The 21,671-nt window shown below is 54.4% G+C and overlaps 1 protein-coding gene across 3 annotated transcripts in view; it reads right to left on the bottom strand.

The window, feature by feature from the left end:
* Positions 1-21,671, bottom strand: part of MAPKBP1 (mitogen-activated protein kinase binding protein 1) — a 51,304-nt gene that overhangs the window by 4,390 nt on the left and 25,243 nt on the right. For 2 of the 3 annotated variants that reach the window (XM_069597874.1, XM_069597876.1), the window contains 25 exons: positions 12,690-12,752; positions 12,403-12,460; positions 11,495-11,665; positions 10,737-10,874; positions 10,290-10,472; positions 9,560-9,720; positions 8,320-8,509; positions 7,617-7,763; positions 7,248-7,423; positions 6,386-6,477; positions 5,995-6,120; positions 5,326-5,396; positions 5,044-5,165; positions 4,728-4,803; positions 4,505-4,616; positions 4,266-4,329; positions 3,942-4,076; positions 3,618-3,754; positions 3,381-3,436; positions 2,141-2,377; positions 1,519-1,685; positions 1,142-1,287; positions 841-1,038; positions 599-683; positions 87-349 (listed from right to left, as the gene is read on the bottom strand). In XM_069597874.1, the coding sequence (XP_069453975.1) occupies positions 87-349; positions 599-683; positions 841-1,038; positions 1,142-1,287; positions 1,519-1,685; positions 2,141-2,377; positions 3,381-3,436; positions 3,618-3,754; positions 3,942-4,076; positions 4,266-4,329; positions 4,505-4,616; positions 4,728-4,803; positions 5,044-5,165; positions 5,326-5,396; positions 5,995-6,120; positions 6,386-6,477; positions 7,248-7,423; positions 7,617-7,763; positions 8,320-8,509; positions 9,560-9,720; positions 10,290-10,472; positions 10,737-10,874; positions 11,495-11,665; positions 12,403-12,460; positions 12,690-12,752 (3,374 nt within the window). The remainder of the gene's footprint in view (positions 1-86; positions 350-598; positions 684-840; positions 1,039-1,141; positions 1,288-1,518; positions 1,686-2,140; positions 2,378-3,380; positions 3,437-3,617; positions 3,755-3,941; positions 4,077-4,265; positions 4,330-4,504; positions 4,617-4,727; positions 4,804-5,043; positions 5,166-5,325; positions 5,397-5,994; positions 6,121-6,385; positions 6,478-7,247; positions 7,424-7,616; positions 7,764-8,319; positions 8,510-9,559; positions 9,721-10,289; positions 10,473-10,736; positions 10,875-11,494; positions 11,666-12,402; positions 12,461-12,689; positions 12,753-21,671) is intronic. The other variant, XM_069597875.1, reaches the window with a different exon arrangement.

Below are 21,671 nucleotides of genomic sequence, written 5' to 3'. Positions count from 1 at the left end.
CAGGGCTCCATGAGGCCACCTTCCTCAAGCATGCCCATGTACTCCAAACACCCCACCCCTGGAGCTGAGCCCCCTGGGTGCCTCACCCTGTGGTACCAGACTCTGCACCGACTGGGCTTTCTGGAGTCCGCCTGTGGGGCCGGCTGCAGCCACTCTCTTGAGGGACCAGCCACTGTCCGGGCTAAGACGGTGTCGCGGCAACAGCACAGGGTTTCCAGGGGAAGGCTCAGCCTCTGGGGGTGCTCCTGGAGGATTGGCACCACTGCCTCTCGGCTGCTCACCAGAAACCTGCAGCCCCTGGGCCAGTCTCGACGTCACTGCCAGGCTTGAGGAAGATGGGGATGGTTCCCTAGGGAGGAAATGTGGAAGAAGGCCCAGAGAAGGCTCAGAGCTGCTCCCTGAACAAGACAGTGCACTGAGGGGCGCTGGGAGAGAAGAGCGGGCACCACATCAGCCAGGACAAAGCTGGAGGGCGCAGTGCTGTTGGGCAAGGAAGACTGAGCCTTGGAGAGGAGAGGGCTCAGGCTGCCCCGGGGCAGGATAGGCCCTACTGGGAGCACTGCAAGGTCAGGAAAGCTTGGGCTGTGTGGGAGAGTACCTGAGTGAGGGGCTCTGCACTTGCAACAGGAATCGTGAAGAGATGCTCCGAGACTCTGTCCGCTCTGGTACCCGGACTGGGCCCCCTGCCAGGGTGACAGAAACCACGACTTGCAGCCAGCTCTGGCTCCAGACTCTCCCTCCCCTGGAAGGCCACCCTGGGCATGGCCTGCCTTTGGACCCTCCCTCTCTGCTGGGCAAGGAGGAACGAAGGGAGGACTGCAATGACCAATCTGACCACACCTGGAGCAGCCCCGTTGGCCAGAGTCTCAAAGTGCTGCTTCAGAAACTGCTCCTGGTCTGGGGTGTGGGGGCTGCCCTCCTGCACCTCATAGGGGCCAGTGCCCCCCTCATCTTCCTCTTCTTCCTCATCACCCTCGGCTGGCTCTTCAAGGTCTGAGGAAATGCCATCCACACTCAGGGGCTCCGTGCTCTCAGAGTCTGGATGTGGAGGAGGGGGAGAGAAGCATCACGCTGCACCCATCTGTCGCCGGAGCCTCCACTGCCACTGTGCTCCTGGCCCTCCCTGGGGATGCAGCCTCACCTTCATTGGGGTGCTCAGGGCTGGAAAGGCGGCTGCTGCTGAAGTCCACAGAGCACGCACTATCAGGGCTATGCTTCTCTGAGCCCCTGCCGTCTGCATACACTCTTCCCAGGGTCCCTCGGCTTGGTGCCTGCACCTGGAACTCACTGCCAGAGAGGCCAACAGGGGAAAGAAGAGGCGGTGAGCAGTGGTGAGCAGCAGCCCCATGGACTCCTGCCTTCCTCCTGCCCCATGAGCAGGACTGGAGATGAGGCAGGGGTGCAGTGGTGGGCAAGCCGAGTGCCTGGAGCCAGCCCCCCACCCAAGTACAGCACACTGGGAAGGAAAAGACGTAAGAGGGGGGTATGCATGGCCCCAGAAGTCTGTGGGACCCTTGCCTGGTATCCAGGGTGGGGCTGTCACCCGGTTCCGGGTAGACAATACCATCTTCTATGGGTGTAGGCTCCAGATCTTGGGCAAAGACCCCTTCCTCTTGGGACAACAATCTGATGATGTGGGGGCAGGAACAGGGTTGGGAAGCCTGAGGCCGGGGGAGCTTTTCATTCTGGAAACACACAGAGCGGCATCACTGGGGTTGCTGATGTGAGCAAGGGTCTTGAAGAGGAGGTGCAAGGGAGCAAGGATTCAGTGGACACCAACTCTGGGGGAGACTCCGACTCTGAGAACAGACACCAAAGAGCCAGGCTGGGTTCCAACCAGTGTTCTTGAGCCTCTGGAAGAACCACATTAGCACTCTGGGCTGCCAACCTCCAGCCACTACTTCATATCATGAGCCCTCCAGGGAACCCCACCCAGAACAAAGGTGACCCCTTGCTTTTCCACCCAAGGGGAAAAGTGAGGCACAGCCTCACCAGCCCCCCTGACTCTGCAGGTCAGGTTACCCATGCCCTACGGGGCCAGAGGACCCACTGCGGGATGAGTGCTCAGGCACTGCTGTCGGCCCAAGGCTGGCTGAGCCAGCCTGGAGATCTCGAAGCTGCTGGGAGAAAGCAGGCTCACCTTGCTCACGCTTGAGGTCACAGGGGCCTGGGAACTGTGCTTCCCAGGACCTGAAGGGGTCATGGCCGGAGAGTCCTGGTGAGGACCCCGAGGACCTGGGGCCAGTGTCTCCAGCTGCCTCAGGTCCAGCATAGAGCGAACACTCAGCTCCACGCCGGGCTGAGCCCAGCGCCCCCTTCTTCTGGGTCCTTGGTTGGTGGCAGGAGCTGGGTCCAGGAACTCCTCCGTCTCCTGTGCCTGGCATGGGGTGGGGGTGGGAGAGGAGTAACAGTAAGCCACACGATAGTGTCAGCAGACACTCATGCGCCACCTAGTGTGTGCCGGGCACTTTACATGTATGAGCTCATGTAATTCTCACAACCACCTTGGGAGGCAGGTACTGAAGGGAAAGTGAAGCATACAGGGCTTCGGGAACTGGTCCAAGTTCCACAGGCAGTCTGCCTGCAGGTACCAGCTCAGGCAGCCTGGCTCCAGAGTTCATGCTCTCAGCTTCACTCCGCGTGCTGTCCTAGAGGAACTTCCAGTCTCAGTCTTCACCAGTGTCATGGACACCTCCGACCTGGCAGTCTCTAAAAGGCCCCCGCTCCGAGGACAGCCCCGGGTCCATACACAGCACCAAGGACAAACCAAGAGTCCAGGCTTGAGGCCCAGGGCCTGGTCAGAAGGCGCCAGACCCCACACCACCTTCATCCCATGAAGCTGCTGCTGACAGTGAAAGGCGCTGATGCTTAAAATCCTGACGTGGAACAACGGAGGGCTGAGCTGCCTCTGAAAGCCTCTCTCCTCCTCCTGGTCACCCGAAGTCACTGTTCAGTTACTGGTCCTCTTAAGGCCTTTGCCCCCTAACTATTCTGGAAGTTCTGAGCTTACCTCCTAACCTTCTTTAGTACTTAAGTTTCTCCAGATTTCATTCTTTGGCCCTTTGACTTTCTTGAAATTTCCTTCTAACTGTTCAGCTCTGACCCTTTTCTACTCCCCACCTCCACCGGTTCTTTGCTCACATTTGCTCCCAGGGCCCCAGGTGGCTGAACAAGTGGAGTGCTGCCCCTAGAGTGGCTGACCCTGGTAGGCCATCTCCCCTGGCCTCACCTGGAACCACCCCCGGGGCTTCCTTGAACACAGGGGGCGGGCACCTGGGCAGATCCTATGCCCAGATGCCTCGCCAGGTGTAGAGAGCCCTGCTTCCACCATCCTGCACCCCTTAAAACCTTGGAAGAACATTTTAACAATGGTGACTCACCCGACTCATCTCCCAGTGGGACAGGCTTCGGGGCAGGGCTGGGCTGGGCACTGAGGCTGGACAGAGACAGGCAGTCAGAGAGCACGTCTCCCGCCCACTCACTCGGAAGCGCCAGCCCCTACCAGCCCACACCCTTCAAAGCCTCAACCCCCTGCTCTCACCCCTCAGTCCCCCTGAGGATGCATCCAGTCCCCACCCAGCCGGTCCCTGTCTGGCCCACCACAGGCTCGCACAGACCTGGCTCTTTCGTGGCACCCCTGGCAAGGACAGGCAGTGCTGGGAGCTCCTCCTCCTCCGTGCCCTCGTCTTCTCCCTCCTTGTCACTGTCTGAGGAGAGAGCTGGTCCGGGAGACAGCATCGAGGGGGCCTCGTGCCTGCATCCAAGACAAGCAAGGTGACGGGGAGAGGAGACTCGGTGGGTGGAGAGGTCAGCGGGGTGGCTCTTCGAGTAAGGAACAGGTATGGGGAGACACAGAGCTGCTGAACGGCAGGTCCATGGCGAGGAGGAGGAGCAGCCTGGAGGCCCACCCACCGGCATCCACACCCACACTCTGATCTCACCGGTTGGGTCCAGCGGCCCTCTGGGGAGAGGACGATCCTTGCTGCTTGCCCCCACGCTGGCGCTGGCGCAGCTCGGCCAGACGCTGCCTCATGCTGATGGTCATCTCCGAGCTCAGGCGCCACACAAATATGCAGCTAGGGTGGAGCCACAGAGCGGGGTGAGAGGCGGGGGGACTGCGGGGGGCAGCACCTCCCCGGGTTGGCAAGGAGACCAGAGCCACCCTCCAGTGCCGGGCCCGTCCAGCCCTACTTCCCAAGACATCACTGATGGGGACAGAGGGGACTGACACAAGAAGAATCCCAGGGAAGCTGGCTTCTGCTCACCTGTCCCCTGATACAGAGATGAGATGTTTGCAGTCATTACTAAACTTCATGCCAGTGACAATCTCTGTGAAGAACAAATATGGTCGATGAGCCCCCAGCCCAAAGTCCCAGCCAGATGTCTTCTCAACAGTGGAGGTCGGGGGTTGGCTGGAGGGGAGGGACAGACAGCTCTGCTGGGACCCAGAAAAGGCTAGGGAGAAACGCGAAGGTTCCAGGGGGAGAAGCAGGGCTACACTCACCTGAGTGGCCAAACATGGTAGCCACGCACTCGCCTGAGGAAAAGTCAAAAATGGAGAGGTTCTTGTCAGAGCAGCTGGTAGCGATGTAGATCCCTGAGGGGTCCGTCTGCACCTGAGGAATGGACACACCGCTGGATAGGGCCAGGAAGCCCTGGGCCCTCTCCACCCAGCACCCTCTGTGGCCCCATTCTCTGGCCCGGCACCCATCCCACTGAGCCCTCACCTTAATCAGAGTGCCGTCCTCACCCTGCGACCCTTTAAACAGCTTCTTCTGCTTCCCACTGCTGATGTTAAAGATCCTGTGAAGACACACATTCATCACATGAGCGGGAACTCATGGTCGCTTGGTGGGCAGCACAGCCAGCGTTCACCCCCAGCTCTGTTCCCTCTGGAAGCCACTCCCAAGGCCAACACCAAGGGCCACCACCTCTTAGGTGAGGCAAAGTCCTCATTCTGTGGGCTCAAGGGGTACAAAGTCCTAGACAAGAAGATAGACACCCGTGAGCTGACCCCCTCGGGCCTGAGAAAGGGATGCCCACCGAATATTCCGGTCCTGGCAGCCGATGGCTGTGTACTTCCAGCTGGGCTCCACGTCCATGTCGTAGAGGGTCGTCTTCCGCACCACGTGGTGTGTCCGCGTAAACTGCACTCCATCTCCAGACTGCAGCAGTGGAAAGCCCACGCCCAGATGCCTCACCAGGCCCCAGGAGCCTTGCTTTTGCTTCCCCTCACCTCTTGTGACCTCAGGGAGGGGAATGGTAGTGACCCCACCCCTCTTCCCCAAACCCACTGCCCCATTCAGGGACGCCTGGTCACCTCACCTTCTGCGCAGTGCGGAAGTAGATGCTCTTGTCTGCTCCACAGCTGATCATGCGGACTTGCCCATCGCTGGCTGTAGAGGAAGGGGGCTGAGCTGTTCCCACTGCTCTCACCACAACGGGTCCAGTCTGCCCTCTGCCTCCCTCAACACTTTCCCTCTGTGAGCTACTCAACACGGCTGGGACCACCCATTAAATCAGGATGAAGTGAAAAGTGAAAGTGTTATTCCTTCAGTCCTGTCTGACTCTTTGTGACTCCGTGGACTGTAGCCCACCAGGCGCCTCTGTCCATAGGATTCTTTAGGCAAGAATACTGGAGTAGGTTGCCATTCCCTTCTCCAGGGGATCTTCCTGACCCAGGGATGAAACCTGGGTCCCTGCATTGCAAGCAGATTCTTTACCGTTTGAGTCCCAGAGAAGATCTAAATCAGGATGCTTCTCTTCAAATCCAGGCCCTCCTTTCTCCCCATCCTCATCAAGCCTGGTTGATAAGTATCCCCCATACTAAGAGTCCATATTTCATCTGTTTTCCCATCTAGTCCCAAGCCAGCCAGCTGGCAGGGAGTCCTACACTCCCCGCGACTGGCACACCCTTCTCATGGAGGCAGAACACAGGGGGCAGGGGGTGTCAGTGGTAGGTGGCAGAATGTATCCCAATTGCCCTGCCACTACCTGCAAACTTCACAGCAGTGATGGAGGATGAATGCTCGTCCAGTGTCTGCTGTAGGCTGTACTCCCGTCCAGCATCCAACACGTGGATCAGCCGGTCCCGGCTCGCTGATGCTAGGAGCTTCAGACCTGTGGGTTGGAAGAACTTCATCAGCCCATGTGTGCCTAGAGCAGGCCCCTATCTGGCCCCAGCTAACAAGAACTGAGCCCCATATCCCTAAGCCAAGGCAACCATGGAGAAGAGGCAGAGCTGCCCTCCTCTAAATCTGCAAAGACACCAAATGATTCAAAGGATTTTCAGTCCCACATCCAACAACCAGGATTGATGTAAGCGGCACTAGCGGGACTAGAGGAGCCCTAAGCCTCTGGCATGGGTACCAGACATCCTCTTCACCTGTGTCCGGCTTAGAGTACTCCAGGCACAGGATTTCCGAGTCATGGGCCTCCACCTTCAGCATCTCATTCAGGGACTGCAGTTCGTGCACCCTGCAGAGATAAGGAGAGGCGGGAGGAGGTCACTGCCGGGCTGCAGGAAGACAGACTCACTCTGCTTTCTCTGTTACATCCTCTCTCCTGACCTTTTTTGAACTTTCAGGTTAGAGAAAAGTTGAAATAAGTACAGAGAGCTTCCATATTCCCCTTACTCAGCTTTCCCTAATGTAATCGTCTTACGTAACAACAGTCCACTTACCAGAACAAGGAAGCTTACATCAGTACAATACCAGGACCTAAAGGCTCTACTTGAATTCCACCAGTTTTCCCACAATGTCCTCTTTTCTGGATCTAGGATCCTATCCAGAGTCCAACTGCACTGAGTTATTATTTCTCCTGCATGTCCTGTCTGTAACAATTCTTCCGTCTTTGCTTCCCTTTCGTAATCCTGACACTTGGGAAGAGTACTGATTAGTGCAGGTGCTCGGTCACATGTACCTCAATTTGAGTTAGTCTGATGTTTTCTCATGATGGGACCGAGTTTCTGCAATTTTGGCAAGAATACCACAGAAAAACTGCGATGTCCTTTTGTAGAGCATTGTATTATGGGGTTTATGATGTTGATATGAGAATGTAAGCCTGATTACTTGATTAGAATGGTTTCTGCTGGGTTTTTTTACTATAATTATCTTTCCCTTGTATATGAATATCTTTTTCCCAATCTTTTTGAGCCAAGATTTTCAAAAGCTCTGTCCTTGGGGACCTAACTCCCCCCAACCCACACCACCAGAGGCAGGTGGTACCCATGCCAGAGCTGGCTTTACCTGAGTGTGCCCACACGGTCCCCTGAAGCGAGATGCTGTCCATTGGGGCTGATACACACAGAACGAATGCCCACGCGGGGATCCATCAGGGACCCATCAGCTTTGTCTCCCCCGGGCAGCTCAGTGTCCAGCAGGGCCTGAGTGTTCCCATCCACATAGATGATCTTAATGAGGTCCTGGAGGAGCAGGTCAGGAGAAGTGGGTAAGACAGGTCTGATCAGTACAGGGGAGAGGAGAGGAATGCTGGACAAGACAAAGCCATGACTTGCAGGGGAAGGCCACATAAGAACTCGGAGATCAAGTCTGGGGACCCAGTTCCTGAGAAGGCAAGGGAACACAGGTGCTCAGCATGGAGGGGCCCAGGCTCACATTGCTGAGGATGTTCCGGTGCAGCGTGGAGCCATGCACCCCAGAGCTCTCTGTGTTCCACAGGCGGATAGTGTTGTCGGAGGAACAGGTGATAAAGGAACTGGGGGGTAGGCAGGCCTGGTTACTGTCCTTCACTTCGGGGTAGACCTGAAGGGGCAGAGGGTAGAAAGTCAGAGCTCCAGGTAGGCAGCAGTTGCCTGCCAGCCCACGGAGACAGAAGGGAACGAGACTAAGGAGCTGTTGTTGGCCAAGGCTTAGCCCAGAGTCTGTCACATGGTAAGCAAACTGCAACTATTAGATATTCTTCAGATCGCTGAGGGAAAGCACATTCACCAAAGACAAGGTACTCTGCTATGCTTACTATGAAATACTCCACTCACAGTTTTTCACTTAATTCTTAAAACAATTAGATGAATTAGGTACATCATTTTACCACTGAGAAAACAAAACTCAGGTAAGTTCAGTAACTTGTTCAAGATCATCCAGCCCAGGACAAGGCAGAGCTAAGGATGGACAGGGGCCCATTGGAAGAAGCCTGAGACATTTAAGTACTAAAATTCAGGATCGGTCCCCAGGACCCATCTGGGGGTACGTGGATACACAGGGCTGCTGCTGAAGAAAGGAGGAGGGAGCAGGAACACAGTGTTCTACTTGGGGATCCTCACTCTCCATCCCCACAATGTGTCCGAGCCAGGCCACCTACCTCCACACTCCAGACGCAGGAGGAATGATACAGAGCCGAATACACCTTGCCCACTTTCTTGGGGTCCCTCACATCCCAAACATAAATGCTGTGGTCATTGTACACACAAGACAGCCACTGATTAGTAGGATCGAAGGTCAAGGCGATGGTGTCTGGATATCTGGCATTGGCCGCTCCAGAGAAGAGGCGACTGTGGGGAAGAAGACAGTGCAAAGCGGTGAGTGAGGAGCTATGGAAATGAGGGAATGAAAACAGAAGCCAAGCCACAGAGGAAGGAGCAGAGCACGGGAGCCCTCTTCAGACCCACAGGTTTGGAAGCAGTTGCTTGAGAGGAAAGTGCTGCTCTGACAGCTCTCAGCTGGGAGCCGCCCCTGCTGCCGGACCAGCGTGCTCTCCTGACAAGCACGGACCAGGGCTCAGAACACCAACAGCAGACGAGGTGACTGCGGCCACGATGGAGTGAAACAAAAACAAGCCCCTCTGCAGTGGTTCCAAGACAGATAAAAACAAGATTACTGTCCCAGCCACAGAGAAGACCGATCATCACCCTTTCCCATCTTTCAGGACTGACTGCTATTCCTTTACCTATCAGTTACAGCTTTAGCTCCACACCTTTCCTACTACCTTTCAGATAGAAGTTATTAAATGTCCAATAGTGGAATTGCCCCCCACTTCCTCACAGCATCCAACCAAAGCAAAACTTCAGTCCCTGGAACCAGTCCTAAAATCATTGAATGCAAACCCAAATCTGACACTGCTGCTGCTGCTGCTAAGTTGCTCAGTCCTGTCCGACTCTGTGCAACCCCAGAGACGGCAGCCCACCAGGCTCCCCATCCCTGGGATTCTCCAGGCAAGAACACTGGAGTGGGTTGCCATTTCCTTCTCCAATGCATGAAAGTGAAAAGTGAAAGTGAAGTCGCTCAGTTGTGTCCGACTCTTAGCAACCCCATGGACTGCAGCCTACCAGGCTCCCCCATCCCTGGGATTTTCCAGGCAAGAGTACTGGAGTGGGTCGCCATTGCCTTCTCCGAATCTGACACTAAGCGACCCCTAACGCCTGCACAGAGATACTCCATGTTCCCCCACGGTGTTCCATGTACCCTTAAAGCCAAATCTGTGTTTCTGCAGAGACGTTCATGTAATCTTTGGGGTGCTGATACCTTCACCTTGAAGCAGAGGGAGGGAAGGCTGGGTGCAGAGTCAAGCTCTGAAATGGAGGCAGGGGTCCCGCACAGCTCACCTGGCCTCCGTGACACTGGCGATGTCTGTCCCCAGGGCGTGGGGCCGGGGAAGGGTGCTGAGGAAGTGCAGGTTGGAGGGGTTGAAGAGGCGCACGGTGCCATCAGCGCAGCCACAGAAGATGTAGTCCTGGCTCACGGAGATGCAGTGGGCCACGGTGGTCTGCAGGCAGAGGGGCTTGGATCAGCATGGGCCACCCCCTCAACCCCTCCTCAACAGTCACCTGCCTAGAGGAGACACCCACCAAGGCAGGAGCGAGGGGAAAGCAGCCCAGCTGCACGGGCCTGAGCCCCTCAGCTGTTACCTAGAGACACCCACCCTCCAGCAGCAGGTGGCCAGAGGGCCCACAGCCATGTGCCGACCAGGGATGGGAGCCCAGGAGCCTTGGAAGGCACCAGAGGTTTTGGCCAAGAGGACAAAACAGGAAAAGCCCAGCAAAGAGAAAGGAACAGCATGAGAAAAGAGGGCAAGAGTCTAGCACCACTTACTGTGAAGCTGTCTGTGTTCTGAGAAGAGGAAAGCAGGGGAAAGAAAGACAGGAAGAGAGAGCAGAGAGGAGGCAGTTACACTCATCTGCGTGGGCTGGAACCCGGCCAAGAACGGGCTTCAAGCTTCCTCCTCCTGGGGGACCCTCCCGCCCGCAGACCCCGCCCCTGGGGCGGAGCCATGGGCACCAGCTCTGCCCTGGGCGGAGACCGGGCAGCCCCCAGCCAGCTGGACAAGGTACTTACTCTCAGCTCCACCCACTTGTCCAGAAGCCTCCGGTCACTGAACTCGCACAGCAGCCCTGAGGACGTGATGCAGAAGGTGCTATCTGCCTTCTTCCCTCTGCCACAGGCCACGTCAGTGAACAGGTTGTTCCGCAGCTCGCCCAGCAGCCCCGAGCGGCCCAGCAGGGGCACAGTGGCATTAACCTGTGGAGACACACTGCTGCTGCCCACCCATCCGCCCTTCAGCCGCCCCAGAGACTCGGCCTGGGGAGAGGGAGCCAAGAGACACAGCAAGCCCCCCCCACCCCTGCCCTTTGAGACTGTCCCTAGGCGCAGGCAGCACCTGATTCATCCAGAACTTCTGGGTGGCTGGTGAGCGAGCAGAGAGGGGGCCCAAGGGAGCAGTGTCTCCTGGGGTGGGTGAGCAGACCCTGGCCCTGGAGGCTATTTCCAGCCTCAGCACCTCACCTTTGAGGTCTTGCTGTCATCAAGGTACCAGAATTTGATATGCCGGTTACCGGCAGTAACAAAGTAGCTGCAATCTTCAGAGAAGGACACCGCGGTGACCCGACTGGACACCTTATTAGAGGCTACCACGATGTTTTTCTGGAGAGAAAGTCAATGGAAGAATCAAAGTTCTGCCTCTTGGAGTGAAGAATAAAGAGGCTCAGAAGATGGAGGAGGATAAGATAGGATTTGCACTTTAAAATGTTTCTCTCCAGGATTTGGACTTCCTTGGTGGCTCATGTGGTTAAGAATCTGCCTGCCATGCAGAAGACCCAGATTCAATCCCTGAGTCAGGAAGTTTCCCTGGAGAATGGAATGGCAACCCACTCCAGCATTCTTGCCTGGAGAATTCCATGGACAGAGGAGCCTGGCAGGCTACAGTCCATAGGGTCGCAAAAAGTCGGACACGACTGGGCAACTAACACTTCCTTTCACTTTCCAGGATTTACTGGTCAGAAAAAGAGGGGAGGAAGGAGAATCCTTTTCCAGAGGAGCTGAAGACATTCATTTCCTCTGGAGGTCCTCGGAGGCACAAAGCTAGCCTCTTTCTACCAACACACTTGGCTATACAGTTCCTCTTTTCTGCTTCAGGTCATTTTCTAGAATGTAACTGAGCAGCAGAGTGGAATGAAGGGACTCAGGTCAATAGCTTCCTGACTCCTCAACTGACCCTTGGACCCCCCTGAGGGTGCCAGGCCAGCCCAGCGAGGGCCACTCACCTTCCAGGCCCAGACATTGACGATCATGTCATGCTGGTAGCCCACAGAGACGATGTACTTGGCGCTCGGGGAGAAGGCCACACAAGCCACACCATACTTGTGCTCCTGCAGCTCAGCCACCTGGCTGTGCTCTGCCACATCCCAAACGCGCACGGCAGGCATGTGCCCACTCTGCAGGGAGGCAGGAACAGGCAATGAGGGCCAGAGGCACAGCCTCCCTAGCCTTTCAGGGTTGGGGCCCTACCTCTCCAGTGACTGGGCACAGTCTCTCTAAGGATCCCCTGGCCAAGGGCAGAGTGCTACACAGGCGAAGGTATAGAGGAAACATGATAAATATCTCAGGATTACAACCATTATCAGAAAATGCTCCCAGACTCAGTTCAGTATCTCCCGGTAAGGGTCTGCACCTCTGTATTTGTTCAAAGTTCCTAGAGTGATTCTGATAGGCAGTCAGGGTTGAGGACCACTACCACCCACGCCTATTTCTGCCCCTACTGCCTCCCTGTAAGAGACTGAGAGGGACAGGTGTCCCGCATGTGCCCAGCAGGGGGCCCCCTGGCATAAGGAATATCTTAAGGCAGAGGTTTTCAGTGTGCTTCCTAAACCAGCAGAATCAGTGAGATCTGAGAACTTGTTAGAAATGCAAAATCTGGGGTCCCTTCCCAGGCCCACAGAACCAGAAACTCCAGGAGCAGATCCAGCAATGTGCACTTTAACAAGCACTCAGTTGACTGTGATGCCCACTAAGGCTTCAAAAACCACTGTTTCAAGGTACAACCAAAACTGGGATTTGACACCGGTTCAGGAAGCCAGAGTGGCAGTAGCCCTAACCATGCCCAGGACTGAAGTTCTCTGCTGCGGCCAGGGCACCTGCCCTCTTCAGAGCTCTGCAGCCCCTCCTCACTCACCTCTCCAGTGACCAAGTACTTGCCATCAGGAGAGAAGGCAAGGGCAGTGATGGTTTTCCTGCAAGAAATGAGGTGGGCTCAAAGGAGCACTGGCAGCCCGGTCTAAGCCTGGCTCCTGCACAGTCCCCTCGAGAGCCAAGACCAGCAGACAACCAGCGGTACAGGTGGCATTTCCCTGGCTGGCCCGGGGGCCCAGCCACGTCCCCATCCCCAGCGCCACAGAGACCCCAGACTGCGCCTTCTCACAGCTCCCAGGAGATGCTCCCCGAGGGCCCAGACCCATTTACCTGGAGCTGTTGAGGATGTGGTGCTGTTTGTGTTTCCGGGGATTGAACAGCACGACCACACACCTGGGAAGATGAGGAAGGCAACCCGACTTCAGCACCAAACCACGGCGCCCCCAGGAGCTCCAGTCCCCCAGGCCAAGGAGCTGGGGCGACCGGCTCAGAGGGGCATCACTAGCCACAGAGGGCAACTGACTGCTTTCTCCTGGAAACTTGTTCTTCCTGCTTCCTTTCCCACCCACAAGGACCCACTTCCCAGCCTCATGAGGTGGAAGGGCTCCCTGCAAGATGGCTCACCACGTGCCCCAGCACCAGCGCCATCTCTGCCACAGGGCAGCAGGGACCGAGGCCCTCCCAGAGCCTCACCAGCCCAGGAAGGGGAGCGGAAGGAGAGAACTCACGCGATTTGGGCAAAGCAAGCTGCAGATGCACACAGAGCCAGTGTGGCTTGGAGTCACACGTGTGTCAAGTATTCGTGCTCCAAGGAGTGAGGCCTCTCACATGTGTGTCCACGTGTATACCTGGCAAGAGCCAACCCCACCCCTGCCCCGGCACACACACCCCCGCTATGCATCAGGTGATGCAGCGGGTGGGAGGCAGGGACCAGAACTGCCAGGAGGGTCAATAAGACTAGAGGGAGGGGCAGAGACAGCCTGGGAGGGCCTGGGAAGCCCACCCCTGAGGATGCCTGGCCCCAAGGAGCCTGAGAAGGACCCTCCAGACTGCCAGAAGACAATGGAAGAAGGCTGGGAGCACCCTCTCCAGCCAGAGGGCAAGGTTGGATGGGACTGGGCTCTGACTGACTTTCCAGGTAGCAGGAGTTGGGAGCAAGAAGCAGAAAGCTATAGCCAGCAATGTACTCCCTTAGGCTCTCGGCTGTCGGCAGGCTGGGCCTCACTGCCCTTCTGCTCATGGCTGCATCAGAACTGTGACTAGCTACCGGAGCAGGTGTGGAGCCTGCTGCCCCAGGTGAGGGAAGGGGAGAGAAGGTTCAGACACAGCCTTGATTAGTGGGAAAACACTGCAGCCCCCATACCTAAAACCCACCACTCGCTAGGAACTCGAAACCAAAGTGAGTACAAGTTGCTAGTGACGGCTCAGCATCTCAAGGTCAATAAACAACTTTAATATACAAATTCCACAGGTAATTTCTGGGGACACTGGGATCTCTGAAGGACACCTGCTATGCCCAGAACTGCCAGGCTGACTGACAGCCTTGGAATTCCTGAGTCACAACATCTTTTCCTCTAACTCCTGTCCCCAAATCCCTTCTCAATGCTCTTTCTTCTCCCTCCATCTCCTAATCTTTGCTTCTTTTTCCTCATTACTTTCTCCTCTCTTTATACCAACTTTCAGTCTTCCAATTCCCTTCTAGAATACCATGTCAGGAGGGTTTTTTAAAATGTAACCAAAATCATGGTTACATGCTTCTGTTAGGGGCAATCCAGGATGCAGGGGGTCTAATTCCTCCCAAACAGGTAAGATTCATAGAACCTTAGAGCCAGAAGGAAGGATGGAAGGAATTAAATGCACTGTGCTGGGTATCTTTAAAGATCATCTGGTCCAACTCTCCAAGTCTTGAAGTGAGGGAACTCGGCTCCGACAGACAGCAGGTCTTGCAGTGTCCTGTGCTCTCCACATCAAACACGGTGTCTGTTTGATCTGACTGTGTCAGCCCTGCTGAGCATCCCTGGGGAGCTTCTAAGACACAAGCCCTTAAATAAGGGCTGTGTGAAGGCTCTGGGTGGTGTGGCCCCTGCCCCACTTCACCCTCGCCCTTTTGCTGGCTGTGGTCCTCCCACTCCACGCCTCTGCTAGAGCCCCTGCCTGGTCTAGAGCATTCTCCCTCCTTTTCCCAGCTGGTTAACACTTAACCTCCTTCACAACTCAGGTAAGATGGCCTCAGTACATGCTCTCACAACACAGTTGTACTAGTCTTTTGTGACGTTTATCACAACTGCAATTTAACATTTTTTTTTAATATTTTAAAATGTATTTTATTGAAGTACAGTTGATTTACAATGTTGCGTTAATTTCTGCTGGACAGCACAGTGATTCAGTTTCATATATGTATACACATTCTTCTTCACATTCTCTCCCATTTTAGTTTATCTCAGCATGTCGAGTCCAGCTGTCTGTGCCTACAGCAGGGCACTGATTACACACTCCTCCACCACTAGCCTGTGTCTTTCACGAGCGTGGGAACTGTGCCTGGGTTTGCTCGCTGCTCTCCTGTGTCTGTTAGGTTTAGTTGTTCAAAACCATTTACTGAATGGATGAATGCTCCCCTGGCTTGGTCAACTGGGGTATCCGTAGGCCAGACTCTCCTCCCTAGCATGCCCACCTGTCTCCTATGGGAGGAGACACCGAAGATCTCTGGATCCTTGGAGCAGGGAGGGGCAGTGCAGACAGGATAGGCTCTGGAGTCAGACACCAGGGTTGGAGTCCTTGTTCTGTTATGAAAAGCTTTGTGCCCCTGGGTAAGTCACAAACTACTTCATTATTTGTTTAAAAGGAGCCTCTAAGATCAAGCTGTCAGGACTTCTGTATAGGATCAAATAATTTTTTGGACACAAAGAGGGACCAAAAAAATGGCAGATCTTACTATTCCTCCTCCTGGAGCACAGACAAGAAGCCAAAAGAGACTCCAGGCAGTGGGGAACGAGGTGCCCAGGGGCTGTGTGTCAGGTATCTCCCTCAGAAAACCGGGGGTGAGTCCTGTTAGGATCTGAGTAATGGTAAAAACTTTAAAGGAAGCTTTATTTATTTCTGGGAAGGCAGCCAAGGGAAGAGAACTGGGTTAAGCTTGGGGAAAGAAAGTATCTACATCTTCATCCATTTAGGAGACGATAACCTTGGAAAGTAGCAAGGAAGGGACGTGGTCGGGGGGGATGCTGAGGGAGACACTCCCCCCAGGCTCTAGGACAGCAGCACAGAAAGAGAAGGGAGGCGAAACCACCTGGCTAAGTTAGCAAGCACCATGCGAGGGCTGCAGTGAACTCTCAACATGATGGCTTTCCACCTCCTTCAGTAACTGGTCTGCTCTTCACACTGTGGGCCCAATAATAAGAGTTGCCATTCATCTAGCAGGTTCTGTATAGCAGGCACTCTGCTAAGCACCTGAGAGATCTGGTCTTAGCTATCCTCACAACAAGTTTTGTGGCTGGTACAATTATCCCCATTTCAAGGTGGAGAAACGAGTCCAGAGGCCTTTTCAAGGCATTTCAGCAAAAGCAAAACAGAGTCAGGATTCTAGGAGCTGTGCTCTAAGGAAAGCAGAGTGGAGTAAGTGAGAGAAAGAAGAGAAAACTGCAATTGAAGAGGCGAGACAAGCACAGAAAGCACACCGACCTAATGCACAAGGTGCCAGGGCAGAAGCTTCTGAGAAGAGGGAGAGGAGACTGGGGCGCTTGGAGGGAAAAGGGATTCTGGCTACAGAATTCTGGGAAATCATAACGGGCACAGAAAATTAGAGCAGTTATAGTTCAAAGTTGATAGGTCTAAATATTTAGATTTTAATATTTTATTCAATGTATGAAAAAGCATACCCCCCACCCCCCACCCCAGGCCTGACACCATCAGCAAAGCCCAGCAAGTTTTCGGGAAAGCTGACATTTTCTAAGGCTAAGGAGGGCTCCACGGGCTTGTCCTCTCTGGTGACGGCTTCCAGTCTGAATGGTTCTGGGTTACCTAGCTTTCAGATCAGCTCCAGATAAATCACGGCAAAGGGCTTCAGCCGAGAGCAGATCTGACTGGAATTAGATCAATACAGATTCTGACACATTCCACATTCAGAAAAAGCAGGTGATGCAGGCAGCTTCAAACCCAAAGCAGCATGGTAACCTTTCAAGGGCAGTGCATTAGACGGCTTAACACACTCTCCAGTCACTGCACGCAAGCTTTGAGCCCTGCTGGACCGTAGCGTCTTTTGTTTCCTTCTTCCCCAGGTTTGACTCCACGGTGGTGGGAAGTGGGAGAGCAGCGTGTGTGCATAAACAGACAATGTGGACAGAGGATGACAAGCTATGAGGCAACCTTTCCCTTCTCTAACACCTCCCAACCTCCCAGCACAGCCGGGAAAACTCTGAGTGGCATGGAAGAGTTAAGCCAAGGAGGGAAACACACAGAGATTGGCCCTTAAGCTGAAATTTTTACTTCTAATTATTCAAATTTGGGAACCTTCCAACAAAGAGAAAGAGCAGGAAAGAGACCAGCCCACAGCCACAGCTCCACTTGTGAGGACGATAATGCAGATGGTGGAGGGAAGGCACGACTTGGCAAAGACCTCCAAGTTTCCCTGTGCCCACCTTGCTGAGGTCCTCCCAACAGAAGAGACCTCAAGAACACTGATGTGAGAGCCTCCTCAGTCTTCTCTGACCTTTGAACAAGTTTCCCAGTCTGCTAGGACTGAGGTGGGCAGGGTGCCATTTGCACCAACCTTTGGCCTTTGGCCTCCACATCCCTTGACCCTGGCCAGCACAGCAGGCAGCCATCGGCACGTGCCCGAGCAGCAGTGCTGGCTGCTATCCTCCATCTGACAGGGCTGGGCTGGCCCAACCGGCCGGGTCCCGTGGTTCAGAACCCCAGGGTGCAGGTGCAAGGAGACTGCTCCCTCTCAGGGAGGCGGCGAGGCCTCAGTCCCTCTGGGCCTCAGGCCAGGAGTCACGTGGTAGAGCACCCCATACCAGGTGCTGGGCCTGCTGCCCAGGGACTTCTCTGAACCAGGAAGGGTCAAGCCCTCGACTGGCCCCCTCCCCAGACAAGTCCAGGCCTGCTGCCGTCACCAAGAGCCCAGCATTCCCACAGGATCCGCCTCCTACGACTCTCCATCCTCCAGAACCCTGGGATGAGCAAGGAATGCAGAAGAGGCACACGCAAGGAGAACACAGAAGGTCTGAGCTGTGGCCCTGCACCTAAAATTTCCTCTTTAAGACCAAGTAAAATCAGAAGGGGACTCACAGAGGCACACCAAAGGTCCTCAAGCCTTGCTCACACATCACCCTGTGTGCCTTTTGAACACTATAACTCCACAACCCGACATCCCCTATTCCCTCTCACTGCCTATTCCTTATACTTTTTCCAAAGCACACATCAGCTTGTAATATTCCATATAGTTTTCTTTTGGGGAGGCAATAGGATCTATCTTCATCACTAGACTGCCAGCTGACAGTAATACCTATTTACTTTGTTTACTGTTAAATCCCAAAGGCCTAGAAAATTAACACTCCATAAATATTTGTGAATAAATCTTTAAGTCATTAGCTACTAGATCTCAAAGCCCTAACTCCCAAAGAACCTTCTGAGTAGCAGACACCCTGGGCAGGTCCACAGTTCTCCCCGACCTTAGGCTTCTAGGACTCACTGATGCTGGAAGGCAGTGTGATGATGGAAAGAATAGGAAAACTGGGGTCAGGCAGACCTGTCTGCTAACATACTGTGTGATCTTGGGCAAAGTTCTTCACTTCTCTGAACCTCAGTTTCCTCATCTATCAGACAAGAATAATAATATCTATGTCTCAGGATTGTTGTGAGAACTGAAGAAAAGAATATGCATAATAACCAGCAGGGTGCTCCTAGCCATCTTCTTGACAGGTTCCCTGGGGCACCAGTAACAAGGAAATGGCTATCCAGGGGTCAGCAGTGGCAACAGGAACTCCAACTACAGTCTCCCATCCAGGGCCTCCAGAGCACTAGTGCCTCATCAGGGTCCTCCTCCAGGTGTGGAATTACAAACTGTCCCTCCAGATTCACTCCCAAAGGGGAAATCTTATGGCTTTAATTATTCTAAGAGATGATGAGTCTAGGACATTGCCTAGAGCATCCTTGATTGTAGTCCTCTTTAGATACCTGGCATCCTTCCAAATAAGTAGCCTTCCTAGGCCAGATCATGAGACCCACTGGCCTCTGTTTCTGAGATGCTCTATGAGACCCACCACCCATCCACTGAAAGGAATGGGAAAAGAAAACTGGCGATAATAACCCAGTAAATAACATGGTACATGTCTCTCTGCCCAGGGGAATCTGAACATATTCCCTTCCAGGACAGGAAGTGGATCTCACAGGACTCATGAGTCAGGTCCAAAAGGCAGCATCAGAGCCCCTTCCTCTCACTCACCAGGGTCTAGCCACCGTGGCTGCTGCTTAGCTACTCAAACAAATGAATCAATGCGTGCTTTCTTGGGACCTTTGTAGTTGAGGTCTCCACCTGAAAGCGCAGATCTTCACACAGGGATTCCTCTTTGTCACCCAGACAACAGCTCAAAGGCCAGCTCCCACTGAGCCCTGACCAGCCCTACTCCCACCCCACTCCAGGGTATTCACTTACTCTCCTTTCCGTCTCTCCTTCAGAACACTGACCACTCTCTGATATTATCGTGCTCATTTGTTTATTTACATGCTTCCTATCTGCTTACCACCGCCCACCCCCCCCACCACCACCTTAAACCCAGAAGAAGCGGTGACACTGTCCGTCTTATCACCACTGTATACCCTGCAGCTGAAGAGTATACAGATTAGGTTTCCACCAAGTATCTGCCACACACGAGTGACTGCATGGATGAACAAGGTCTTCTGGGAAGATCTACAGGGCCCTGTTTCTGGAGTGAGATCTGCTGGGAAGCCAGGAGAAAAGGCACGGAGGAGACGGGTGTCTACGGGTGGCCTCGCGCATGACTCACAGCCATCAGGGCACCGAGTCCAGGCATCCTCTTTCCTTAGCTCCACCTAGTCTGTGCACCACGCCACACACTCCCTGGCGACCGCCGCGTACCCAGTGTTTACCACAGAGAGGAAGAAGGTAGCAGCGTGCTCCTTCAGCTCAGCTGCCACTAGAACGCGGGCCAGAAGGAGATTCTGTGGCTTCACATGCAGCCCAAAGCCCTGGAGCTGGGTCTCTCAGCGTCGACTCCAACAGGCGCTGAGTAAATGGAGGGCCTCCCCAGGAGAGCGGGCTTTCCCCTCCTCCTCCCGACTTAAACCACCAAGGGGTCCTTTCCTGGCTACCAGACAGGGCCCTCACTGTTCCAGGACACCTCCCACCCCAGGAGCAGGTCTGCGCAGAGGCTCTGCACTCAGGCATCAGGGGTCGAGAGAAACCCATTCTCCCAACTGACTGACTCCACAGCAGCAACAGGGGCTGGTGCCGGGCTCTAAAGGTCCTAAAACCCTCTACCAGGGCAGCTGGGAAAGGAGTCCCAGTCAGTTATGGGTTTTCAACTAAACTGAGGGCCTCAAAGCTATCCGTGGACCAGCTCAGCCTCCTGGAGCAAGGGGCTTAAAATGTGACAGGTGGGGGGTGGGTTTCCTGTGGGGAGAACAGCTAAGGGAGGGCTCTGGAGAAGAGACGCGAGAGCCACCAAAGCTGAAGGGCCCCTCCCCAGAGACTTCAGCCTACCTCTGCCTCGCACACATCGCTCTCCACCCCACCCTCCCTGAGCTGTTTCATTTCCTTTCAGAAAAACTTTGTTTTGGTTTGATATTTGCCTCTAGGCCTCTGGGAGAATTTTTGGAGCTTTGTTTCTCTTCTTGTTTCTAGGATACCTGAACTGCTCCTAGAGCAACAAGCACACTAGGAACTAGAGAGTGGGGGATGGGGGCGGGGCGAGGATCACCAGGGAAGAAGAGAAGGAAGACGGAGGTGGGGGGGAAGAGCCTGCTCTTCCAGGGCTCACACAGACGTTGGCGGCCCCCCAGATACCACTGAGGCACAAGGTGAGCTTTAGCACAGAGCAAAACCAAACACCCAGAAAAAAGCCATTTGCAAAGGGAGAACTCAGAGTTCTAGGAAGTCAAATGGTCAGGAAGTGGATCAGGGCACTGCCCAGGGCTGGCCCAAGCCAAACACACGCAGGAAACCCACTGGAGGTGACAGCAAGGAAGCCTCCATACACCACCTGGAGGGATGACTCCCAGGCACACGCACCAGGCTGGGGCCTGCCCGTAAACTGAAGCACACACCCTTAAAGGCATCTGGGGTCACAGTAGGTGCGCAAGAGCCGGAGCAGGGCTCCACAGTCCCCAGGGCAGGGGCACAGGGCTCAGCACAGCTGGAGCAGCCGCCCCAGCCTTCCCAGTCTGTCCCGCATCCAGCCCCCGTACCACCTCCAACAAGAAGGAACCTGGCTTTTCCAGGCCGAGGCAGGCATGAGTGGAATTCCCCAGAGGCAGACTGCACAGGGTATCCAGCGACAGAGATCATTCATCACCTTGCTTCTGGAAACAGGAGGAGGCAAGCTCAGCCCCTGAAGGGTAAAGTCAGCTCAGCTCCCAGTCCCCCAGCACAGACGTCAAATGCCAAACGGCCACTCAGAAGAGACAGACCCCAGAACCCAGGGGCTGAAGGCTCCCTGGAATACACTGAGCTGACCATAAATTGGGCTCTTCTCATTCAAAGAGTGGGTAAACAGCTTAGGGGAAAGGCAGCTTTAAAAAATAAATGGCAAGTCTGGTCTCCCTCCCTGCCTCGAGCCGTTTTAAAAGAGCTTTGCAGTCAGAGGACTTGGGTTGGAATCCCAATACAGACACATACTAGCTGTGTGACCTGGAGCAAAACGCTTTCTCTCTTTGAATCTTAGCTTCCCTCCTCTAAAATAGGCGATGAAAACAGTTCCAACCTCACAGGGTTGCTCAGAGTATTAAATAAAATAATTCCTGTGATGTGCTTAACAAAGTTCCTGACACAGAAAAAGTTCTTGATAAAGGTAGGGATGATAAAACTTAAAAAAAAAAAAGAGAAAGAAATCGTATAGCTGATATAAAAACTCCAGGTGTTGCTGTGGAAGTCCTACTGGGCATCCTGGCATTCCCAAGTTGATGGAAGGAGGAGAGAAGAGCCCATCCTATTTTCATGTTCCAGCAGCAAGGATCAGAGGGCGACAGAGTAAACCAGCGGCAGGAGGGCCCCCGAGGCTCCACAAGAAACACTTCTGCAGAAGCTGCAAGCACCTACGGTTGGGGTTTTCTCATGAACAGGAGCAGAGGAGTGAA

The sequence above is a fragment of the Ovis canadensis genome, chromosome 7 (genome assembly GCF_042477335.2).
Source record: "Ovis canadensis isolate MfBH-ARS-UI-01 breed Bighorn chromosome 7, ARS-UI_OviCan_v2, whole genome shotgun sequence".
NCBI classification, from domain to species: Eukaryota; Metazoa; Chordata; class Mammalia; order Artiodactyla; family Bovidae; genus Ovis; species Ovis canadensis.
The sequence above is the reverse complement of the archived record's forward strand: the minus strand, read 5'-3'. Positions and strand labels throughout refer to the sequence as shown.